We start from the raw sequence: 20,510 nt of genomic DNA on the forward strand, positions 1-20,510 counted from the left end.
CATGTGCCCTGTAAAACTTAATTTACTTTTAGCTTGGAACAATTCTACAGTTTAGTTGCTGAGCATTCCGCCTCAAGGTTGTTTCTCTCACGCCCAGACAGCAGCTCCAGCAATGCGCGTTACACAAAAGGTGAGTAATTTTTCACCAGCGATACATATTTTTGTACTGCGCCTTTCATCTCTGAATTCAAGTAGCTTTCTTCCGTTTTCCATGTCATTTCCTGTAATAAAAAGATGGTGGTCGAAGCGGTTGACTCGTAGCAATTATTTCTAATAAACACTGCATTGCCCTGGACTAGTGAAATCAAAGAGTGGCGGTCCGTCAACGGCGAGGATTACAGAGGCTTGAGTTGGGGTCGGGGGATAACGTGTTCATCGCAGACCGTCCGAAGCACTGCAGATTCTGTAGAAGGTGAGTGTCTTACTAGCCAATGTGGCCAATGAAAAATGGCTTCCGAAAGCGTTAGGCAAATTGCCAATTGCCTGCAGACAGGAACCGAGGAAATATCTGGGAATAGCGCAGTGCAAGACACAGCTGGAGTCTGTCACATAGCATACATGTTGCTGTGCTTTTCCTTGTTATTGTGTAGGAACAGCAAACTTTGGCGATAGGTGTAAGTTTTTAAACATTTTTTTTAGTATCATTGTAGCCCGTTTATGTTCCGTGTCTCTCTACTCACTAAACTCGAGCCTACTGAGAGCGGCAGTCTTACCGACCAATTAGATTTCGCTGCCGAAATATTTGTGGGGATTTGTGCCGGAAGGTGCATTACCAACAACCGTGTGGGGCGGACATGGGTTTCTTGCGGTCACTTCGAACGTTTGATGTCCAGATATCCCGGGTTGCGTTGTTCTCAGAATACAAACTTTGCATTATGATATGTTTACAATGTAAACATATTTGCTTGGTCTGTAATGTTTTTTTGCCATTGAATGCATCTTGCATTATGAGAAACTGTACTCATTTTTAAAATGTATACATTTCAAAGACTGGATGTTAATTACAGTTTCCCCTATTGCATTGAGTCAGAGCGGAAGAGGTGAAGCGAGAGGGCATATTTCGCGTTCAAAACCATGGTCGGAAAGTCGGAATTCTGGAAAGAGGCCCGAGTTCCCGACTTGGAATTCCGAGTTGAATGACCATTCAAAACGATTTTACCTTGTCGGACCTCGTTTTTTCCCCGAGTTCCTAGTGTCTTAAACGCTCTGAAGTCTTAAATCAGAGATTTAGACAGTTAACCCACTGTTCCCAGACCGTCATTGTAAATAAGAATTTGTCCTTAACTGATTTACCTAGTTAATAATAAAACATGTCTAACATTTTCGAGTCCGAGCTCCCTGTCTAAAATTGGTCCACGAAAATGACACCACCAAGTGGGTAATTTTTGTATGGAGGTAATGAGTATCGAATTTGGTCAACACATTTTTTTTTTTTGGCTAATTTGCTATGTGAGGCTTGTTCTATGAGATCATCTTCATCAGCTAACGTCACTTTTTGTGGATTTTGAAGCATTTATGTAAAACAACCACAAAGCACAGCTTCATAAAGGTTATGTTAACTGACTTGCCTAGTTAAATAAATAAAGTTAAGAACAAACCCTGGACGACGCAGGACCAATTGTGCGCCGCAATATGGGACTCCCAATTACGACAAGTTGTGATACAGCCTGGATTTGAACCAGGGACTGTAGTGACGCCTCTTGCGCTGAAATGCAGTGCCTTGGACCGCTCCACCACTCGGGAGCCTGAGTGATATTGACAGAGTGACCGCCACTCGGGAACTGACTGATATTATCTCAGATCAAAACGTGTAAGATTTTATAAACCTGTGTTAACACCTTATTTCTGAGTTTATTCCAAAACCCTATTAATTTTGCCCATAAGAATGGCTGAAGGAAGTGGAGGTAAATAATTTCTGTTTTTTTGGACTAAGCTGGTAAGCTCTGACAGTATACGGTGTATGAGGTTGTATGTAGGTCACTGTTTTTCCTTGTGTTATTTGCAGATGAATTATGTGGGACTGAATTTGCACTCAGTGGGCCCACTTCCCTCCACAATGGCAGCATCGTCTGCCTATCAAACCGAGCCATCCTCAGAAGCCGGGCCCAACAGCAGCACCAGGTAGGGTGATGCTCCTCACCAGCCTCACAGACAAACAAGCTGTCCTGACTGATTTTATATATACTGAACAAAAATATAAATGCAACAATTTCATTTATTTTACTGAGTTACAGTTCGTACAGTATGAGGGAATCAGTCATTTGAAATAAATGCATTATGCCTTAATCTATGCATTTCACATGACTGGGAATACAGATATGCATCTGTTGATCACATATACCTTAATAAAAATGGGCCTCAGGATCTTGTCATGGTATTTTTGTGCATTCAAATTGCCATTGATAAAATGCAATTGTGTTATTGTCCGTAGCTTATGCCTGCCCATACCATAACCCCACTGCCACAATGGGGCACTCTGTTCACAACGTTGACATCGGCAATCCGCTCGCCCACATGACCCCATACATGTGGTCTGCGGTTGTATGGCTGGTTGGACGTACTGCCAAATTCTCTAAAATGATGTTGGGAGGTGGCTTATGGTAAAGAAATTAACAATACATTCTCTGGCAACAGCTCTGGTGGACATTACTGCAGTGTCAGCACGCCAATTGCACATTCCCTCAACTTGAGGGCAATGTGTTGTGTGACACAACTGCACATTTTAGAGTGGCCTTTTATTGTCCCCAGCACAAGGTGTAATGATCATGCTGTTTAATCAGCTTGTTGATATGCCACACCTGTCAGGTGGATGGATTATCTTGGCAAAGGATAAACGCTCACTAACAGGGATGTAAACAAATGTGTGCACAATTTGAGAGAAATACGCTTTTTGTGCGTTTGGAAAATCTCTGGGATCTTTTATTTCAGCTCATGAAACATGGGACCAACACTTTACATGTTGCGTTTATATTTTTTCAGTGTACATTCACATCAGCATCAACAGAGTTAACTGTACATTATACTGCCCTTATACCACGGCATTGTTGAGTACTAATTTCTGATTGGCTAGAAGGGCATTCTAGAATGGTCATTCAAACCAGATAACGGGACAGTTGAAAAAGATATTGGGACACATTGCAATCATGACCCAATATGCGCTGTTGACATGCAGACATAAACAGCCATTTCTTGTCATGTTTCTCATAAAGGTTTTGGGATTAGGCAGCAACCAAGTTGACTAGTATTCAGTTATGCAGTGTTGCATTGTTCTTTGTTGAAGAGAAGCTTTTCAACCCCATGTAGTGTATCATTAAATAATAATGTACTGTATGTGTCTTACCACAGCCTAATCAAAGACGAGTGTGAGTCCGAGGAACCAAGCAAGAAACTCAAGGTTGATCACGAGCACGGTGCCAGTGAGAGCCACCAAAAAGTAGACTTCTGGTGTAAGTGTCATCATATTTTTCCAGCAATTCTCACGCTGAACATTGATGTATACTCACATCAAAAACAGATCCATAGGGTAATAATTGTAATGAGGTAAAGCCATTTGAATTCAATCACTTTTTGACAGCATCCATTTTGATTTGAATGAAACCTTCCATACATTTTTTGCCCATCGTAGAAGTTCACAGAAAGTGACTTTTTGGACCTGAATGCCAAAACCTTCACGAGATAAAGGTGCTCAAAGTTTTCACATTTTGCATACCCCACCATATCATGAGACATCCATGTCTTCACTGGAAAAGATAAACGCTTGAGATTGATATCTTTTAAAAATTTACAATCGAAATATCAACTTTCAAATGCTCGAATTTTGAGAGAATCTGTCGCACACCCGAAAGTGCAGGAGATAAAAGTAACACTGAAATTAAAAGGAATCTCCTCACACTCAGGATCAATGCACCATTTTCTATTTATTTAGGCTGAGTTTTCTGGCAGCCTCATTAAATAGTACCCGCAAAACACCAGTCTCAACGTCAACAGTGAAGAGGCGACTCCGGGATGCTGGCCTTCTAGGCAGAGTTCCTCTGTCCAGTGTCTGTTCTTTTGCCCATCTTAATATTTTATTTTTATTGGCCAGTCTGAGATAGGGCTTTTTCTTTGCAACTCTGCCTTGAAGGCCTGCATCCCGGAGTTGCCTCTTCACTGTTGACGTTGAGACTGGTGTTTTGCGGGTACTATTTAGTGAAGCTGTCAGTTGAGGACTTGTGAGGCGTCTGTTTTTCAAACTAGACACTCTAATGTACTTGTCCTCTTGCTCAGTTGTGCACCGGGGCCTCCCACTCCTCTTTCTATTCTGGTTAGAGCCAGTTTGCGCTGTTCTGTGAAGGGAGTAGTAAACAGCGTTGTATGAGATCTTCAGTTTCTTGGCAATTTCTCGCATGGTATAGCCTTAATTTCTCAGAACAAGAATAGACTGACGAGTTTCAGAATAAAGTTATTTGTTTCTGGCCATTTTGAGCTTGTAATCGAACCCACAAATGCTGATGCTCCAGATACTCAACTAGTCTAAAGAAGGCCAGTTTTATTGCTTCTTTAATCAGCACACAGTTTTCAGCTGTGATAACATAATTGCAAAATGGTTTTCCTATGATCAATTAGCCTTTTAAAATTATAAACTTGGATTAGCTAATTCGTTTAATCCATTTTAGTGCCATTGGAACGCCAGAGTGATGGTTGCTGATAATGGGCCTCTGTACGCCTATGTAGATAGTCCATAAAGAATCAGCTGTTTCCAGCTATAATAGTCATTTACAACGTTAACAATGTCTACACTGTATTTCTGATCAATGTGATGTTATTTTAATGGACCCAAAAAAATTCTAAGTAACCCCAAATTTAATGGACAAAACATTTGCTTTTCTTTCAAAAACAAGGACATTTCTAACTTTTGAACGGTTGTGTGTGTGTGTGTGTGTGTGTGTGTGTGTGTGTGTGTGTGTGTGTGTGTGTGTGTGTGTGTGTGTGTGTATATCAGTGCATTTGGAAAGTGTTCCTACCCCTTGACTTTTTCCATTTTTTTTTCCATTACAGCCTTATTCTAAAATGGATTAAATAAAAAAAAAATCCTCATCAATCTACACACAATACCCATAATGACAAAGAGAAAACAGGTTTTTAGACATTTTTGCAAATGTATTAATAAAAAATAAAAAGACGTATTTACATAAGTTTTCAGACCCTTTGCTATGAGACTCGAAATTGAGTTCAGGTGTATCCTGTTTCCATTGATCATCCTTGAGATGTTTATACAACTTGATTGGAGTCCACCTGTGGCAAATTCAGTTAATTGGAAATTATTTGGAAAGGCACACACATCTGTCTATATAAGGTCCAACAGTTGACAGTGCATGCCAGAGCAAAACCCAAGCCATGAGGTCGAAGGAATTGTCTGTAGAGCTATGAGACAGGATTGTGTCGAGGCACAGATCTGGGGAAGGGTACCAAAACATTTCTGCAGCATTGAAGGTCCCCAAGAACACAGTGGCCTCCATCATTCTTAAATGGAAAAAGTTTGGAACCACCAAGACTCTTCCTAGAGCTGGCTGCCCGGCCAAACTGAGCAATTGGAGGAGAAGGGCCTTGGTCAGGGAGGTGACCAAGAACCCGATGATCAGTCTGACAGAGCTCCAGAGTTCCTGTGTGGGGATGGGAGATCCTTCCAGAAGGACAACCATCTCTGCAGCACTCCACCAATCAGGCCTTTATAGTAGAGTGGCCAGACGGAAGGCACTCCTCAGTAGAAGGCACATGACAACCCGCTTGGAGTTCGCCAAAAGGCACCTAGAGGACTCAGACCATGGGAAACAAGATTCTCTAGTCTGATGAAACCAAGATTGAACTATTTGGCCTGAATGCCAAGCAGCAGGGACTGGGAGACAAAGATTTTCAGCTGGCAGTTAGACACTGGAAAAATTTTCTGATTGACAGAAGGGGGGGTTTGCATAAGCGCTTTGTTTTTTTTGTGGGACTGGGAAACCGGAATGTAAAAGAGCGTTATTAATCACATCACATGCTTTTACAATAACGTTTCTGTTCCGGAACAGGGTAGATCCTTTTTGTTCCCAGTTCTGATTCTGTGTGTTCTTTCAAATAAAAGGAATGCTGTCAAAAAGTGATTTTAATTCAAATGGATTTACCCAATGTCCACTTTTTTTCAGTCTGTGAGGAGTGCAAAGAGTATTTCTTGGAGGAATGCCCAAACCATGGTCCTCCGGTCTTTGTGCCAGACACACCAGTGGCACTGGGGGTGCCCAACCGGGCTTCCCTCACAGTGCCCTCGGGAATAGAGCTCGTCCGGGAGGAGGAGGAGGTGGATGTGTGCTGCATAGATGCGGGCATCCCCAAGGGGGCACTCTTTGGTCCGTATCAGGGGGAGTTGGTATCTAAGGACTATTCCTCAGGGTTTTTCTCTTGGATGGTGAGTCGAACAACATCCCCACTCTCTTAGGTGCAGCATGTGGTGCAGGGACTTTTCCTGGAAGTCATCCAGTAACTTTCACAAAATAAGCATTTTAATTAACTATTAATAAATAAATATTTCATTATTTGTCAATGTTTTTAAGCATTTATAATAGCTTATTCATTTCATTAAAGTTTATTCATGAAAGTCATTATTAAAATGTTATCAGTGGTCCTAACCCAACTTTGCATGTTAGACATTTGTAGCCACATCGTTCAGTGTGATTAAGGCTTAAACATGTCTGGGATCTTATCTTTCTCCAGAGAATGTATCTCATCCTTGAGCTCTCATCTCTTCTAAAGCATCGACCACACCATTTCATCCTTACTCTCTTAGATCGTTGATGAGAACAACACATACAAATCCATTGATGGCAGTGATGAAACTAAAGCCAACTGGATGAGGTATAATTTACATGTTGATCATACATAAACCTCTCAGTTTTGAGATTAGAGTTGAACAGAAACAGAGGATCTTAATCAGCTGTGACACTTTGACATCCGTGATGAGTATTCAAGGAACGTGAGAGGACAGCATATATGAGGGTTGTAAAAATCCGGTATAATTGAATTGGTTGACTGTATGTTCATTGCTTAAAACATGTGGTATGCTGCAACCTATGTTGTATCAATGACTAATGCAACTAAATGATATTTATGGGTTTTTGTTGCCACCAGGTATATACGTAATTCGTCGGATGAGAATGAGAGGAACATGACAGCCTTCCAGCATGGAGAACATATATATTTCCGTGTGTGTCGGCAGTTGTCGGCAGGAGAGAAGCTCCGTGTGTGGTACAGCGATGACTACATGAGGCGGCTCCACAGTGTCTCGCAGGACAGTATTGGCCACAACCTGGACACAGGTGAGACGTCCCCCTGAAATGTATTTCAATTTGCTTCTCATATTGCTGCTCAAAATGACTGACTTTGTGAAAGAAATATCCGTCAGTAGTAAAACTAGTGTTATTTGTGTTCCATTGACTTCTTTTGGAGCGATTATGACGGCCAGTGTGGATCGGGGGAGATTTCGAATTCAAACAACACTGCACAATATTTTTGTACTTTTTCATTTCTTTTTGAATCTTGGATGGACGCAAAACCTGTCTCGGTCAGTACAATGATTTAATCCGATGCTAAGTTCATAAGCCATTGAATAAGGTTTTCTTAAACTACAAAACATGAAATGTTCATCACAAATTTCCTTGAATAAACTCAATTTAATTCAAAGCTCAAATTAAGTACAGTTATTATCCATGCTCCTTGAGCATCCTGGGATGATATAACTTCACCACGCGATGGTGCGATTGACTCCTTCATGCTGACCAAACCGTCTCCGCGTGCATCTGCATGCGCCATCGTATGCATGTTGACTTTGTCTATCCCCACCAGACTATTTCATGACACGCAGGTTAAAATACCTGAACCAACTGTACATTTGGGGACAGGTCAAAACACACATGAAACATTAATGGAAATGTAGCTAGCTTGCTGTTGCTTGCTAATTTGTCCTGGGAGATTAACATCGGGCTGTTATTTTACCTGAAATTCAAATGGTCCTTTTTTAACAATCTTTTGTTGAATTTTGACCCATTTTGAGTCGCACAAAATTGTGTGTTCTCTACTCTGACAATTAATCCACAGATAAAAAGGGGAAACCTAGTTAGTTTTCTTTGATTAATCTCTCCTCGTTCATCTGGCTGCTTCTGTGGATTTTATATGGCGGTTGGCAACAAAGGTGCATTACCACCACCAACTTTCAATCACCAACGTGTGTATTATGGTCTTTCTATTAATGAAGGGGCCAATGTGTGACATCAGGGTCAACATTTCAAAATGATTAGATATACATTTTAATGATAATTTTCTTGCAGCTTCACGTGTAGTTACAGGAATAAACGTCTAGGTAGGCACAATGAGACCATAACTCTACGTAGCAACAACAAAACATCTACATGTCATTCAAAATGTCCCAAGAAACATGTACACCGCGTGTTTCTTCGTCATGCCTTGTTGCCAGTTCTTTTTGTGCTTTAGTCAACGTCTCTATCATTTATAACCATGCTAAACATTCCTGAAGAATGAAAAAGATAAACAACAGCATTGCTATGTTATAATAATTGATATAATATAATAAAAAAATATTTTGTTGGCAAAACCCATTATAGACAATAGAAATAACCAATAATTAAATCGCTATAATTAGTAAACTCTTCAGGCATTGTGTGTGTGAGTCTGTGTCTGAAAACTACCCATCAAATTCTTGCTTCCTCTGGCCTTGTTTCTTCCACTCCTTGCCTTTCCTTGAAAGTGCATTGTAGCCTGAGGGGAGGAACCTTCACTCTTCTCCCACAATGTTCTTTGAGAGGAAGGTGGGGAATGGGGGAAACAAAGGGGAGAATCTCAATTGAGATTCACCCAAGGACAGTGGAAGCAAGTATTTGACTGCTATTAAAGCCCCCATGAAGTCTTTGTCATTTTATTTAATCATCACTGTATGTCTAATAAATGACTGTTTATTTAATGAAAATAACTTAAAAGTATTTTTTTATCATTTATTTTCCTGAGCTTCCTTCTGCTCTTGAAATGCCCAGTCTGATCGTATAGGCGTTAGGAAACAAATGTGAAGATTTTTACATACATAGCCCATCCCCTTACCCAGATGAACAGTCATTGGTCTATTATAATCAGTTCACATTGTGATGTCATGATGTGGGCCAAAAGTTCCATCCCACCTGAACAGGCTGAAATTCCAGGCATTTTTTTCAAACAGCTCTTACACAAAAAGAGCATTATCATAATTTTCAATCTCAGAGGGTTATTTCGACCTCATAGTAGGGCCAGGACTATACCAGTTTCGCGATACTCGTTAGCATCGTGGCAAGGAAACAAAATACTTAGTGGATTTAACTTCTTTAGGAAAACAGCCTTAATGTTGGAAACATGTTGTCATTCAGTCACACATTTATTTTCCAAGCTATAGCACACTATTTTACATACTTTGGTCCTTTAAAAACCTGCTGTGTTTGGTCTGCTTCGTGTTTTCATTTTTGCCATGTAAAAAAATATTGAGATACTGATATCATCCTGGCCTTATCGCTTAGCGTGTGTGCGCGTGTGTGCGTGTGTGCGTGTGTGTGTGTGTGTGGAAATATCATTTAAAAAAAAGCTACATCAAGTTTTTTTTAACTGCACTGTCCCTTCAACATTTTTAGACAGTGCCAGGCTGACTGACTGCGCTGCCATAATACCCATATCCTGTCTAGAAGTGGTAGGCCCCTACTGTCCATAGTCTAGACACTTGTGGAGATCTGAGAGGGCTTGATGGGTGGTAACATAGTGAGAGCTCCTACTTACCCTCTGAAAGGGTTGGTGGAATTTTGGCTGTATTGCTTACACCTGTCCAGATCTCCACAAGTGTCTAGGGGTAGGGGGTTGCTTCTGGCAGGACCCCACAACCCTCTGGTGGACCTACTGCATTGGTTGGATGTTTCATTCCATTGCTATACACACATGGATTTGCACAGGTGTAAGCTGGACACACCCTTGGCACCCTATCAGGCTGATCAGACAGTTCTGGGTAGTTGAAGACCTGATGTAAACAGTGAAAGGATATATTTACATGTCTACTATTCACACCTTTGTTTCAGTCCAGCTATTTAGACTAACTATAGCCAGGGGCATATCTCTAGTAGCAGTCGACCGATTAATCGACATGGCCGATTTTTAATTAGGGCTGATTTCAAGTTTTCATAACAATCGGTAATCTGCATTTTTGGATGCCGATTACATTGCCATCCACGAGGAGACTGCGTGGCAGGCTGACTACCTGTTATGCGAGTGCAGCAAGGAGCCAAGGTAAATTGCTAGCTAGCATTAAACTTATCTTAATAAAAAACAATCAATCTTAACATAATCACTAGTTAACTACACATGGTTGACCATATTACTAGTTTAACTAGCTTGTCCGAGATTGCATATAATAAATGCGGTGCCTGTTAATTTATCATCGAATCACAGCCTACTTCTAAAAAAAAATGTTAGCAGGCAATATTAACTAGGGAAATTGTGTCACTTCTCTTACGTTCAGTGCAAGCAGAGTCAGGGTATATGCAGCAGTTTGGGCCGCCTGGCTCGTTGCGAACTGTGTGAAGACCATTTCTTCCTAACAAAGACTGTAATTAACTTGCCAGAATGTTACATAATTATGACATAACATTGAAGGTTGTGCAATGTAACAGCAATATTTAGAGTTATGGATGCCGACCCGTTCAATAAAATAAGTAACGGTTCCGTATTTCACTGAACGAATAAACGTTTTGTTTTTTCGAAATGATAGTTTCTGGATTTGACCATATTAATGACATAAGGCTTGTGTTTCTGTGTGTTTATTATAATTAAGTCTATGATCTGATATTTGATAGAGCAGTCTGACTGAGCGGTGGTAGGCAGCAGCAGGCTTGTAAGCATTCATTCAAACACTTTCCTGCGTTTGCCAGCAGCTCTTAGCAATGCTTGAGACACAGCGCTGTTTATGACTTCAAGCCTATTAACTCCCGAGATTAGGCTGGCAATACTATAGTGCCTATAAGAACATCCAATAGTCAAAGGTATATGAAATACAAATGGTATAGAGAGAAATAGTCCTATAATTCCTATAATAACTACAACCTAAAACATCTTAACTGGGAATATTGAAGACTCATGTTAAAAGGAACCACCAGCTTTCATATTCTGAGCAAGGAACATAAAAGTTAGCTTTTTTACATGGCACATATTGCACTTTTACTTTCTTCTCCAACACTGTTTTTGCATTATTTAATCCAAATTGAACGTGTTTCATTATTTTTTTGAGACTAAATGTATTATATTAAGTTAAAATAAGTGTTCATTGTTCATTTAGTATTGTTGTAATTGTCATTATTATAAAAATCGTCCGATTAATCGGTATCGGCTTTTTTTGGTCCTCCAATGATCAGTATCGGCGTTGAAAAATCATAATCGGTCGACCTCTAATCTCTAGTCTAGCAATAGATACTGTTGTTTTGGCTGTATTGCATCATTGAATAAGATTATCAATGGTTCGGAAGCTAGTCATATACACTACATATATGAAAAAGTATGTGGACCCCCCTTCAAATTAGTCGATTCGTCTATTTCAGCCACACCCGTTGCTGACCGGTGTGTAAAATCGAGCATACAGCCCTGCAATCTCCATAGACAAACATTGGCAGTAGAATGGCCTTAATGAAGAGCTCAGTGACTCAGCGTAGCACCATCCTAGGAGGCCACCTTTCCAACAAGTCAGTTCGTCAAATTTCTACCCTGCTAGAGCTGCCCTGGTCGACTAAGTCAAATCAAATCAAATTGTATTGGTCACATACACGTGTTTAGCAGTTGTTATTGCGGGTGTAGCGAAATGCTTGTGTTTGTAGCTCCAACAGTGCAGTAGTATCAAACAAGTAATATCTAACAATTTCACAACAATACACACATATCTAAGTAAAAGAATGGAATTAAGAATATATAAATATATGGACGAGCAATGTCAGAGCGGCATAGACTAAGATACTGTAGAATACAATACAGTTGAAGTCGGAAGTTTACATACACTTAGGTTGGAGTCATTAAAACTAGTTTTTCAACCACTCCACAAATTTCTTGTTAACAAACTATGGTTTTGGCAAGTCGGTTAGGACATCTACTTTGTGCATGACACAAGTAATTTTTCCAAAGATTGTTTACAGACAGACTATTTCACTTACTGTATCACAATTCCAGTGGGTCAGAAGTTGACTGTGCCTTTAAACAGCTTGGAAAATTCCAGAAAACGATGTCATGGCTTTAAAAGCTTCTGATAGGCTAATGTACATAATTTGAGTCAATTGGAGGTGTACCTGTGGATGTATTTCAAGGCCTACCTTCAAACTAAGTGCCTCTTTGCTTGACATCATGGGAAAATCAAAAGAAATCAGCCAAGACCTACCACGTTCATCTGTACAAACAATAGTACGCAAGTATAAACACCATGGGACCACACAGTCGTCATACCACTCAGGAAGGAGACACGTTCTGTCTCCTAGAGATGAACGTACTTTGGTGCAAAAAGTGCAAATCAATCCCAGAACAACAGCAAAGGACCTTGTGAAGATGCTGGAGGAAACGGGTACAAAAGTTTCTATATCGACAGTAAAACGTGTCCTATATTGACATAACCTGAAAGGCCGCTCAGCAAGGAAGAAGCCACTGCTCCAAAACTGCCATAAAAAAGCCAGACTACGGTTTGCAACTGCACATGGGGACAAAGATCGTACTTTTTGGAGAAATATCCTTTGGTTTGATGAAACATAAATAGAACTGTTTGGCCATAATGACCATTGTTATGTTTGGAGGAAAAAGGGGGAGGCGTGCAAGCCGAAGAACACCATCCCAACCGTGAAGCACGGGGGTGACAGCATCATGTTGTGGGGGTGCTTTGCTACAGGAGGGACTGGTGAACTTCACAAAATAGATGGCTTCATGAGGAGGGACAATTATGTGGATATATTGAAGCAACATCTCAAGACATCAGTCAGGAAGTTAAAGCTTGGTCGCAAATGTGTCTTCCAAATGGACAATGCATACTTCCAAAGCAAAATGGCTTAAGGACAACAAAGTCAAGGTATTGGAGCAGCCATCACAAAGCCCTGACCTCAACCCTATAGAAGATTTGTGGGCAGTACTGAAAAAGGAGGTCTACAAACCTGACTCAGTTACACCAGCTCTGTCAGGAGGAGTGGGCCAAAATTAACCCAACTTATTGTGGGAAGCTTGTGGAAGGCTACCCGAAACGTTTGACCCAAGTTAAAACAATTTAAAGGCAATGCTACCAAATACTAATTGAGTGTATGTAAACTTCTGACCCACTGGGAATGTGATGAAAGAAATAAAAGCTGAAATAAATCATTCTCTCTGCTATTATTCTGACATTTCACATTCTTAAAATAGAGTGGTGACCGTAAAACAGGGAATTTTTACAATGATTAAATGTCAGGAATTGTGAAAAACTGAGTTTAAATGTATTTGGCTAAGGTGTATGCAAACTTCCGACTTCAACTGTATATGAGATGAGTAATGCAAAATATGTAAACATTATTAAAGTGACTAGTGTTCCATTTATTAAAGTGGCCAGTGATTTAAAGTCTATGTATATAGGCAGCAGCCTCCAATGTGCTAGTGATGGCTATTTGACAGTCTGATGGCTTTGAGATCTTTGATGCACCTGTACTGACCTCGCCTTTTGGAAGATAGCCGGGTGAACAGGCTGTGGCTCGGGTGGTTGTTGTCCTTGATGATCTTTTTGGCCTTCCTGTGATATTGGGTGCTGTAGGTGTCCCGGAGGGCAGGTAGTTTGCCCCTGGTGATGCGTTGGGCAGACCGCACCACCCTCTAGAGAGCCCTGCGGTTGCAGGCGGTGCATTTTCCGTACCAGGCGGTCATACAGCCCGACAGGATGCTCTCAATTATGCATCTGTAAAAGTTTTTGAGGGTTTTAGGTGCCAAGCCAAATTTCTTAAGTGCTGTTATTGTGAAGTGGAAACGTCTAGGCGCCACAACGGCTCAGCTGCGAAGTGGTAGGCCACAGAAGCTGACAGAACGGGACCGCTGAGAGCTGAAGCTCGTAAAAAGCATCTGTTCTCTTTTGCAAAACTCAATACCGAGTTCCAAACTGCCTCTGGAAGCAATGTCAGCACAAGAACTGTTTGTCGGGAGCTTCATGAAATGGTTTTCCATGTCCGAGCAGCCGAACACAAGCCTAAGATCACCATGCGCAATGCCAAGCGTCAGCTGGAGTGGTGTAAAGCCATTAGACTCTGGAGCAGTAGAAATGCGTTCTCTGGAGTGATGAATCACGCTTCAGCATCTGGCAGACGGACAATCTGGGTTTGGCGGATGCCAGGAGAACGCCTCCTGCCCGAATGCATAGTGCCAACTGTAAAGTTTGGTGGAGGAGGAATAATTGTCTGGGGCTGTTTTTCATAGTTCGGGCTAGGCCCCTTAGTTACAGTGAAGGGTAAGCTTAACGCTACAGCATACAATGACACTCTAGACGATTCTGTGCTTCCAACATTGTGGCAACAGTTTGGGGAAGGCTCTTTCCTGTTTCAGCATGACAATGCCCCCGTTCACAAAGCGAGGTCCATACAGAAATGGTTTGTAGAGATCGGTGTGGATGAACTTGACTTACCTGCACAGAGCCCTGACCTCAACCCCATCAAACACCTTTGGGATGAATTGGAACGCCGACTGCAAGCCAGGCCTAATCGCCCAACATCACTGCCCGACCTCACTAATGCTCTTGAGGCTGAATGGAAGCAAGTCCCCACAGCAATGTTCCAACATCTAGTGGATAGCCTTCCCAGAAGAGTGGAGGCTGTTATAGTAGCAAAGGGGGGGCCAACTCCATATTAATGGCCATGATTTTGGAATGTGTGCCGAGCAGGTGTCCACATACTTTTGGTCATGTAGTGTATCAGTCAGCTAACCATTTACAGGAATCACAGTTCATTAATAAGTCATTACACACTAAATCATAATCAGAAATTGAGAAATGAAATAATTTTCGTACTTTGGCTGTTCAATTGCGTGCCGTTTTACACCAGTTCTTTATCACTTGGCTGTCATTCAGGAAATCCTTTCCTGAATTAGCTGTTGCACGATAATTTCCCCACATAACTAAACAGCTCACCCAACAACATCAAATGCTCACCCAACTACTATTATGCTTAATTATTGAAGAACCCCATTAATGACAGTATACATTTTGGTTTGATTCATCTTGTTAAAGTTACTCTTTCTGTTAGAAGCATTTGATTTTGCAATCCATACATTATTTTGGATATGTGTGCCATTGAAAACTGTTTTCACACCGTAACATAGGGAGCTGTGAAATGTTACGAGGTTACAGTGCACTTCCAAGATCGCCATACAAAAGAGTCCGACAGCAATATCCAGGAATTTTACAGGATCAAGTTCAGTGTGTAATTCAATTGTTAAATGCTTAGTATATGATATAATGACAAACAGCAATATCATAAATGTAAGGAAAGAAAGGTAGTGTGTTATGTCACATGATTTCTACCAAATCTGTGAAGACTCCAAGCATGAGAAAGGGTTTAAACATTATTAATGACTTTGTAACAGCTCCAAACAGTTGTCCTCTACAAGAAATGCGCACTTGTACCCGAGTTTATAGAAGACCTATATGCTCGTAGACAACCAAAGAGTAGATGGGAGAGACAGGACTTGCAGCGCGGTCAAGCGTCTAAAATAGAACCATGTTCTATTTTAGCGCCTGGCTACGCAGACACCTGTTGACGCGCGAGAGCAGCTTGGATGAAATGATTGAACAACATGTATGTGTTCTTTTATTTTGCAACGCTCGCGCGCACTATGTCGCTGGTTTGGTCAGCATGCTAGACTCTTACATCCAGGGCTCAAATTGAGGGGGTGTGCCCTACATCCATGACAATATGTGAACAATCACCACTGGTTTCCGTCTGTACTCCAACAACCTGTATTTTAAAAGAATGGATTAGAGCAGGTAAAAAAAAAATCACCAATGAGTAAACACTATTTCCATTGGGAAAAGCGTCTGCTATTTGACAAAACAGGTCTCTGATAATCTGGCATGGGGGATTAGATCTACTCTAGCCAGTTGGTGCACCGTTGACCCACTTATGCTATATGAGTAGCTACGTCCTACATCCAGATCCAAGCCTATGGTCTTAGTATTTTAATCAGATTATGGAAATTTGCCTGGGAAGGCAAAAACGTGGCAAAATCATATAGTGTATGTCTGATAAAATGAAAAGCGACGTCATCGGGATCATTTCAGTTGACATTTTATTCATATCTCCTTTTGACCTTCGGCATTTCAAAACAATCTCTATAGGGCTGAAACTTCCATTCTGTTGTTTAAACCGTTGCCATTTTTAACCAGCAACAATACTCTCCAAGAGGAAAAACGTTCCGGATCGTTTACCTGCATAGGTTCTGCAGGTAAGCAAAGTAGGTTCTCGTTTTCTTATGCTGTTACGTTTATTTATAGGATAGAGAATTAGTCATTGTCTTTGTCTGAGGTTACTTTTCTTTTCATTCTGCTTGGTATTTTGTATGTTATCACATCCATTGTCATAGTACTAGTAGTTGGCAATATTATACACCGGTGTACTTCTACACAGCTAACTCTGCACTGTTGTGTTCCAGGCCTGTTGACTGTTGGGAAATCCGAGGCCCAGGAGGAGACCAAAGGACCTGTGCTCAGGTCAGCTCTGCATGGCAGATGCAGCCTCAGCAAGCACACCAGCGAGGAGGGGGACGGCCAACCACAGGCCAAGAAGAAAAAGATCGACCTCATCTTTAAAGATGTCCTGGAAGCCTCTCTGGAGGCCTCCAAGAGCCAGGAAAACCCCCTGAACAGCACCTTCTCCATGAGGCGGACCAGAGCTCAGCGTGTCATGCTCACTTCCCAGAGTGGGGAGTCCTATCTGGCCCAGGAGGAATGCAAAGTGGCTGGTCTGGTTCTCCACCCATCAGAGCACCTGGAGGGGGGCTTTAATGTTCGGTGTCTGAAGATGGAGGATTCCGAAGACGACCCTGGTCAGATTCATGAGGAGCCTTCTACCTCGTTCTGCCCCAACTGTGTGAAGCTGAAGAGGAGGATTCAGGAGCTGGAGGCAGAGGTGATTCGTCTGAGGGGAGGAGACCAGGTGGAGGTACCACCCCACCCTGAGCTGGCACCAATAGATGAGCTCCAAGGTAGGTCACAGAGTAACCGAGCAGTGTGTCAAGGGTTATTTGGTGAGATTATTCCTCTGCTTTGTAGCACAGAATTTCAGATGTGACATTTTCTTCACATTTAATATTCACCTTCAATTAAGATTTGACTTCCCCATATCACAATCTTCATCATTAGTAGAAAAGCATGTTTTATTATTTTGGTTAGACTAAAACTGGATAAAAAACCCAAATAGTTCAATTAACATTGAATTACCACACAACAGGGTTTATGAGAAACTAAGTGTGTGAAATATGTCAGTGATTTCCTGCTTTTGATTTTGCGGTGGTGAATGTTTGTTTTTTGTATATTCCATTGGATTTCAAATAAAAATCTGTTTGCACGTTTTGTCTTTTTACTTTGTCTCAAATTAAAATCACATTAAATTAATTAAAAACTGATGTGTTCATTTCCGTGGTTAGTATTATCATCGTTGGTATTTTATAGTTTTAAAACAAATTATTCCTTTCTAGACACATTTTGGAAGTGTTTGATATTCTGTGGATTTGGTATAATATTAATCTGATCAAATTCCCTTAATAGGATGAAAAGCTTCATTCTTTTCCTTAGGTGTTGAATGAAAAGACATTACAGATACAGTAGAGATAGATAGCATTGCTGAGGTTGTCTTTTGATGATATTAATGTTATATCCTATTCTTTTCAGCAGCTGAGGCCATGACCCCTATTCCCGTGGTGCTTGATGAGGATGATCAGGATGTGGACTCTGCCGATGAGTCCATCACTGCTGACCTCATGGTGGCTGCTGATGACTCCTCCAAGCTGTTGGCTGGGCCTGGCCGACGGATACGCCGCTTCAAGCAGGAATGGCTCAAGAAGTTCTGGTTCCTGCGCTACTCGCCAACCCTCAATGAGATGTGGTGTCATGTCTGCCGCCAGTACACCGTCCAGTCCTCACGCACCTCCGCCTTCATCATCGGCTCCAAGCAGTTCAAGATCCACACTATCAAGCTGCACAGCCAAAGCAACCTGCACAAAAAGTGCCTGCAGCTATACAAGCTTCGGATGCACCCGGAGAAGACAGAGGAGATGTGTCGTAACATGATGCTGCTGTTCAATGCTGCTTACCACCTGGCACTGGAGGGGCGACCCTTCTCAGACCTGCGAGCGCTGGCTGAGTTGCTCAAGAAGTGCGAGCTCAAGGTGGTCGACCAGTATATGAACGAAGGTGACTGCCAGATCCTCATCCACCATATCGCCAGGGCGCTTAAGGAAGACCTGGCGGAGAGGATACGCCTGTCGCCCTTCCTCAGTGTCATCATGGACGGGCAAAATGATGACCTTCTGTCAGACACCGTTGCCGTCTATGTGCAGTTCACCACCAGCGAAGGACCCCCAGCTACAGAGTTCCTCTCTCTACAGAGGCTAAGCGTTGGCAGTGTGGATGGCTACCTCCAGGCCATTGATCGGGCCTTTGCTGTGCTTGGTCTGAAGCTTCAGGACATGCTGGTAGCCGGTCTCGGGGTCGATGGCTCCAACATCTCCTCCAGTTTGAGAGCAAATCTGTACATTGCGGTACGGAAGAAGCTCCCCTGGATCCTCTGCTTGCCGGTCATGATCCATCGTCCTCACCTGGAGGTGCTGGATGCCATCAGTGGGAAGGAGCTGTCCTGCCTGGAGGACCTTGAAAACAACCTGAAGCAGCTGCTGAGCTTCTACCGGTACTCCCCTCGCATGATGGCCGAGCTCAGGTCTACCGCCCCCACGCTGTCTGAGGAGACAGAGTTCCTGGGAGATATACGAGCCGTCAGCTGGATTATAGGAGAGCCAAACGTCCTGAATGCCCTTATCAAAGATTACCTGGAGGTGGTGGCGCACCTCAAGGATATCAGCGGCCAAACGCAGAGGGCAGATGCAGCTGCAATCGCCTTGACCCTGCTTCAATTCCTCATGGATTATCAGTCTGTCAAGCTAATATACTTTCTCCTGGATGTCATCGCTGTTCTTTCACGCCTGGCCTTCATCTTTCAGGGGGACTACCTGCTGGTGTCTCAGGTAGACGCCAAGATCGAAGAGGCCATCCATGAGATCGGTCAGCTGGTGGACTGCCCTGGGGAGTATCTGCAGGAGTTTGAGGAGAACTTCCGCGAAAGCTTCAACGGCGTAGACCTGAATAACTTGCGCGTCGCCGAATCCAAGTTCCAATCCATCCGCGAAAAGATCTGCCAGAAGAGCCAGGGAATCTTGTCCCAGCGACTCGACATGCACAGCCGCACGGTGGTCAAGGCGTGCCGTGTGCTTGACCTCACCACCTGGCCACGCAACAGGGATGACCTACGAGCCTTCGGGGAGGAAGAGATCCTGCTAATTTTTGACCACCTTGAAGCGATCCCCTCGGCTGTCCGAGAGACGTCGCGGGACAGAACTGACGCTCGGGGCAGCCTGCTGGTGGAGTGGAGGGACCTCAAAGCCGACTACTACAGCATGAATGGCTTCAAGGAGGTGGTCAGTCAAATCTCCAGGCACAAGCAGCGCTTCCCTATGCTTAACCGCATACTCCAAGTTGTCAGGGTCTTGCCCACTTCCACCACCTGCTGTGACAAGGGCCGGGGGTCCCTGCAGAAAGTGCGCAAGAATAACCGCTCAAGGCTGACGCTGGACCAGATGAATGACCTACTGACCCTTGCAGTCAACGGGCCGCCAATAGCAAACTTCGATGGCAAGCGACCATTGGACAGCTGGTTTGAGGAGAAGTCTGGCAACAGCTATTCACTCTCAGCTGAAATGCTGAATAGAATGTCGGCTAATGAACAAAAGTATGTTCTGCACAGCATGGATGTGAACACAGAGTTCTACCCTGATATTTGACTGATGAGAGCCAGGGCTTTACTTCACTTTATTCCAAAAGCCATCCCGGGGGGAGGGGTGATCTGGGCTATAATGTGATTGGCCATACAAGTGTGCAATGGCCCTGCTGCTAAAATGGCCTGATCAGCATGACTTTAGGAAATGGAAACCTAGCTAGTAGAATCTGTTGAGCACACGTTTATGTCAAGCTCAGGAGGCAAAGTTGGTCTTAAAAGGCAAGACAGCAAACCTGACTTAGTGAAAACAATCAGTTTGTATGAGTGTTGAATTTAAGTATGTGTAACATATAGCACTTATTTAGAGCATGTGCTGATCACTGGTATCAACTCTGTTAGAAATGGCCATTATCATTTAGTGGGGCTTTTAAAATCTGCAGTCAACACCATTATTTGGAAAAT

General features: G+C 42.6%; 1 protein-coding gene across 5 annotated transcripts; it reads left to right on the forward strand.

Moving 5' to 3' along the window:
* The first annotated feature begins 44 nt into the window (after window positions 1–44).
* prdm11 (PR domain containing 11) lies at window positions 45–20,260 on the forward strand. Of its 5 annotated transcripts, XM_029758393.1 has the most exons (9): window positions 45–130; window positions 300–412; window positions 2,006–2,121; window positions 3,346–3,446; window positions 6,165–6,424; window positions 6,803–6,870; window positions 7,144–7,331; window positions 16,714–17,265; window positions 17,951–20,260. In XM_029758393.1, the coding sequence occupies exons 3-9, from the start codon at window positions 2,006–2,008 to the stop codon at window positions 20,110–20,112; spliced, it is 3,447 nt and encodes a 1,148-aa protein (XP_029614253.1). In that variant the 5' UTR covers window positions 45–130; window positions 300–412; the 3' UTR covers window positions 20,113–20,260. The 5 variants fall into 5 exon arrangements, with proteins under 5 accessions (XP_029614253.1, XP_029614252.1, XP_029614254.1 ...); XM_029758392.1 differs by lacking the exon at window positions 45–130 and having other exon boundaries at window positions 163–412; XM_029758394.1 differs by lacking the exon at window positions 45–130 and having other exon boundaries at window positions 163–412; window positions 17,954–20,260.
* The last annotated feature ends 250 nt before the right edge of the window (window positions 20,261–20,510 follow it).

This window comes from Salmo trutta, chromosome 7, assembly GCF_901001165.1.
Source record: "Salmo trutta chromosome 7, fSalTru1.1, whole genome shotgun sequence".
Taxonomy (NCBI): domain Eukaryota; kingdom Metazoa; phylum Chordata; class Actinopteri; order Salmoniformes; family Salmonidae; genus Salmo; species Salmo trutta.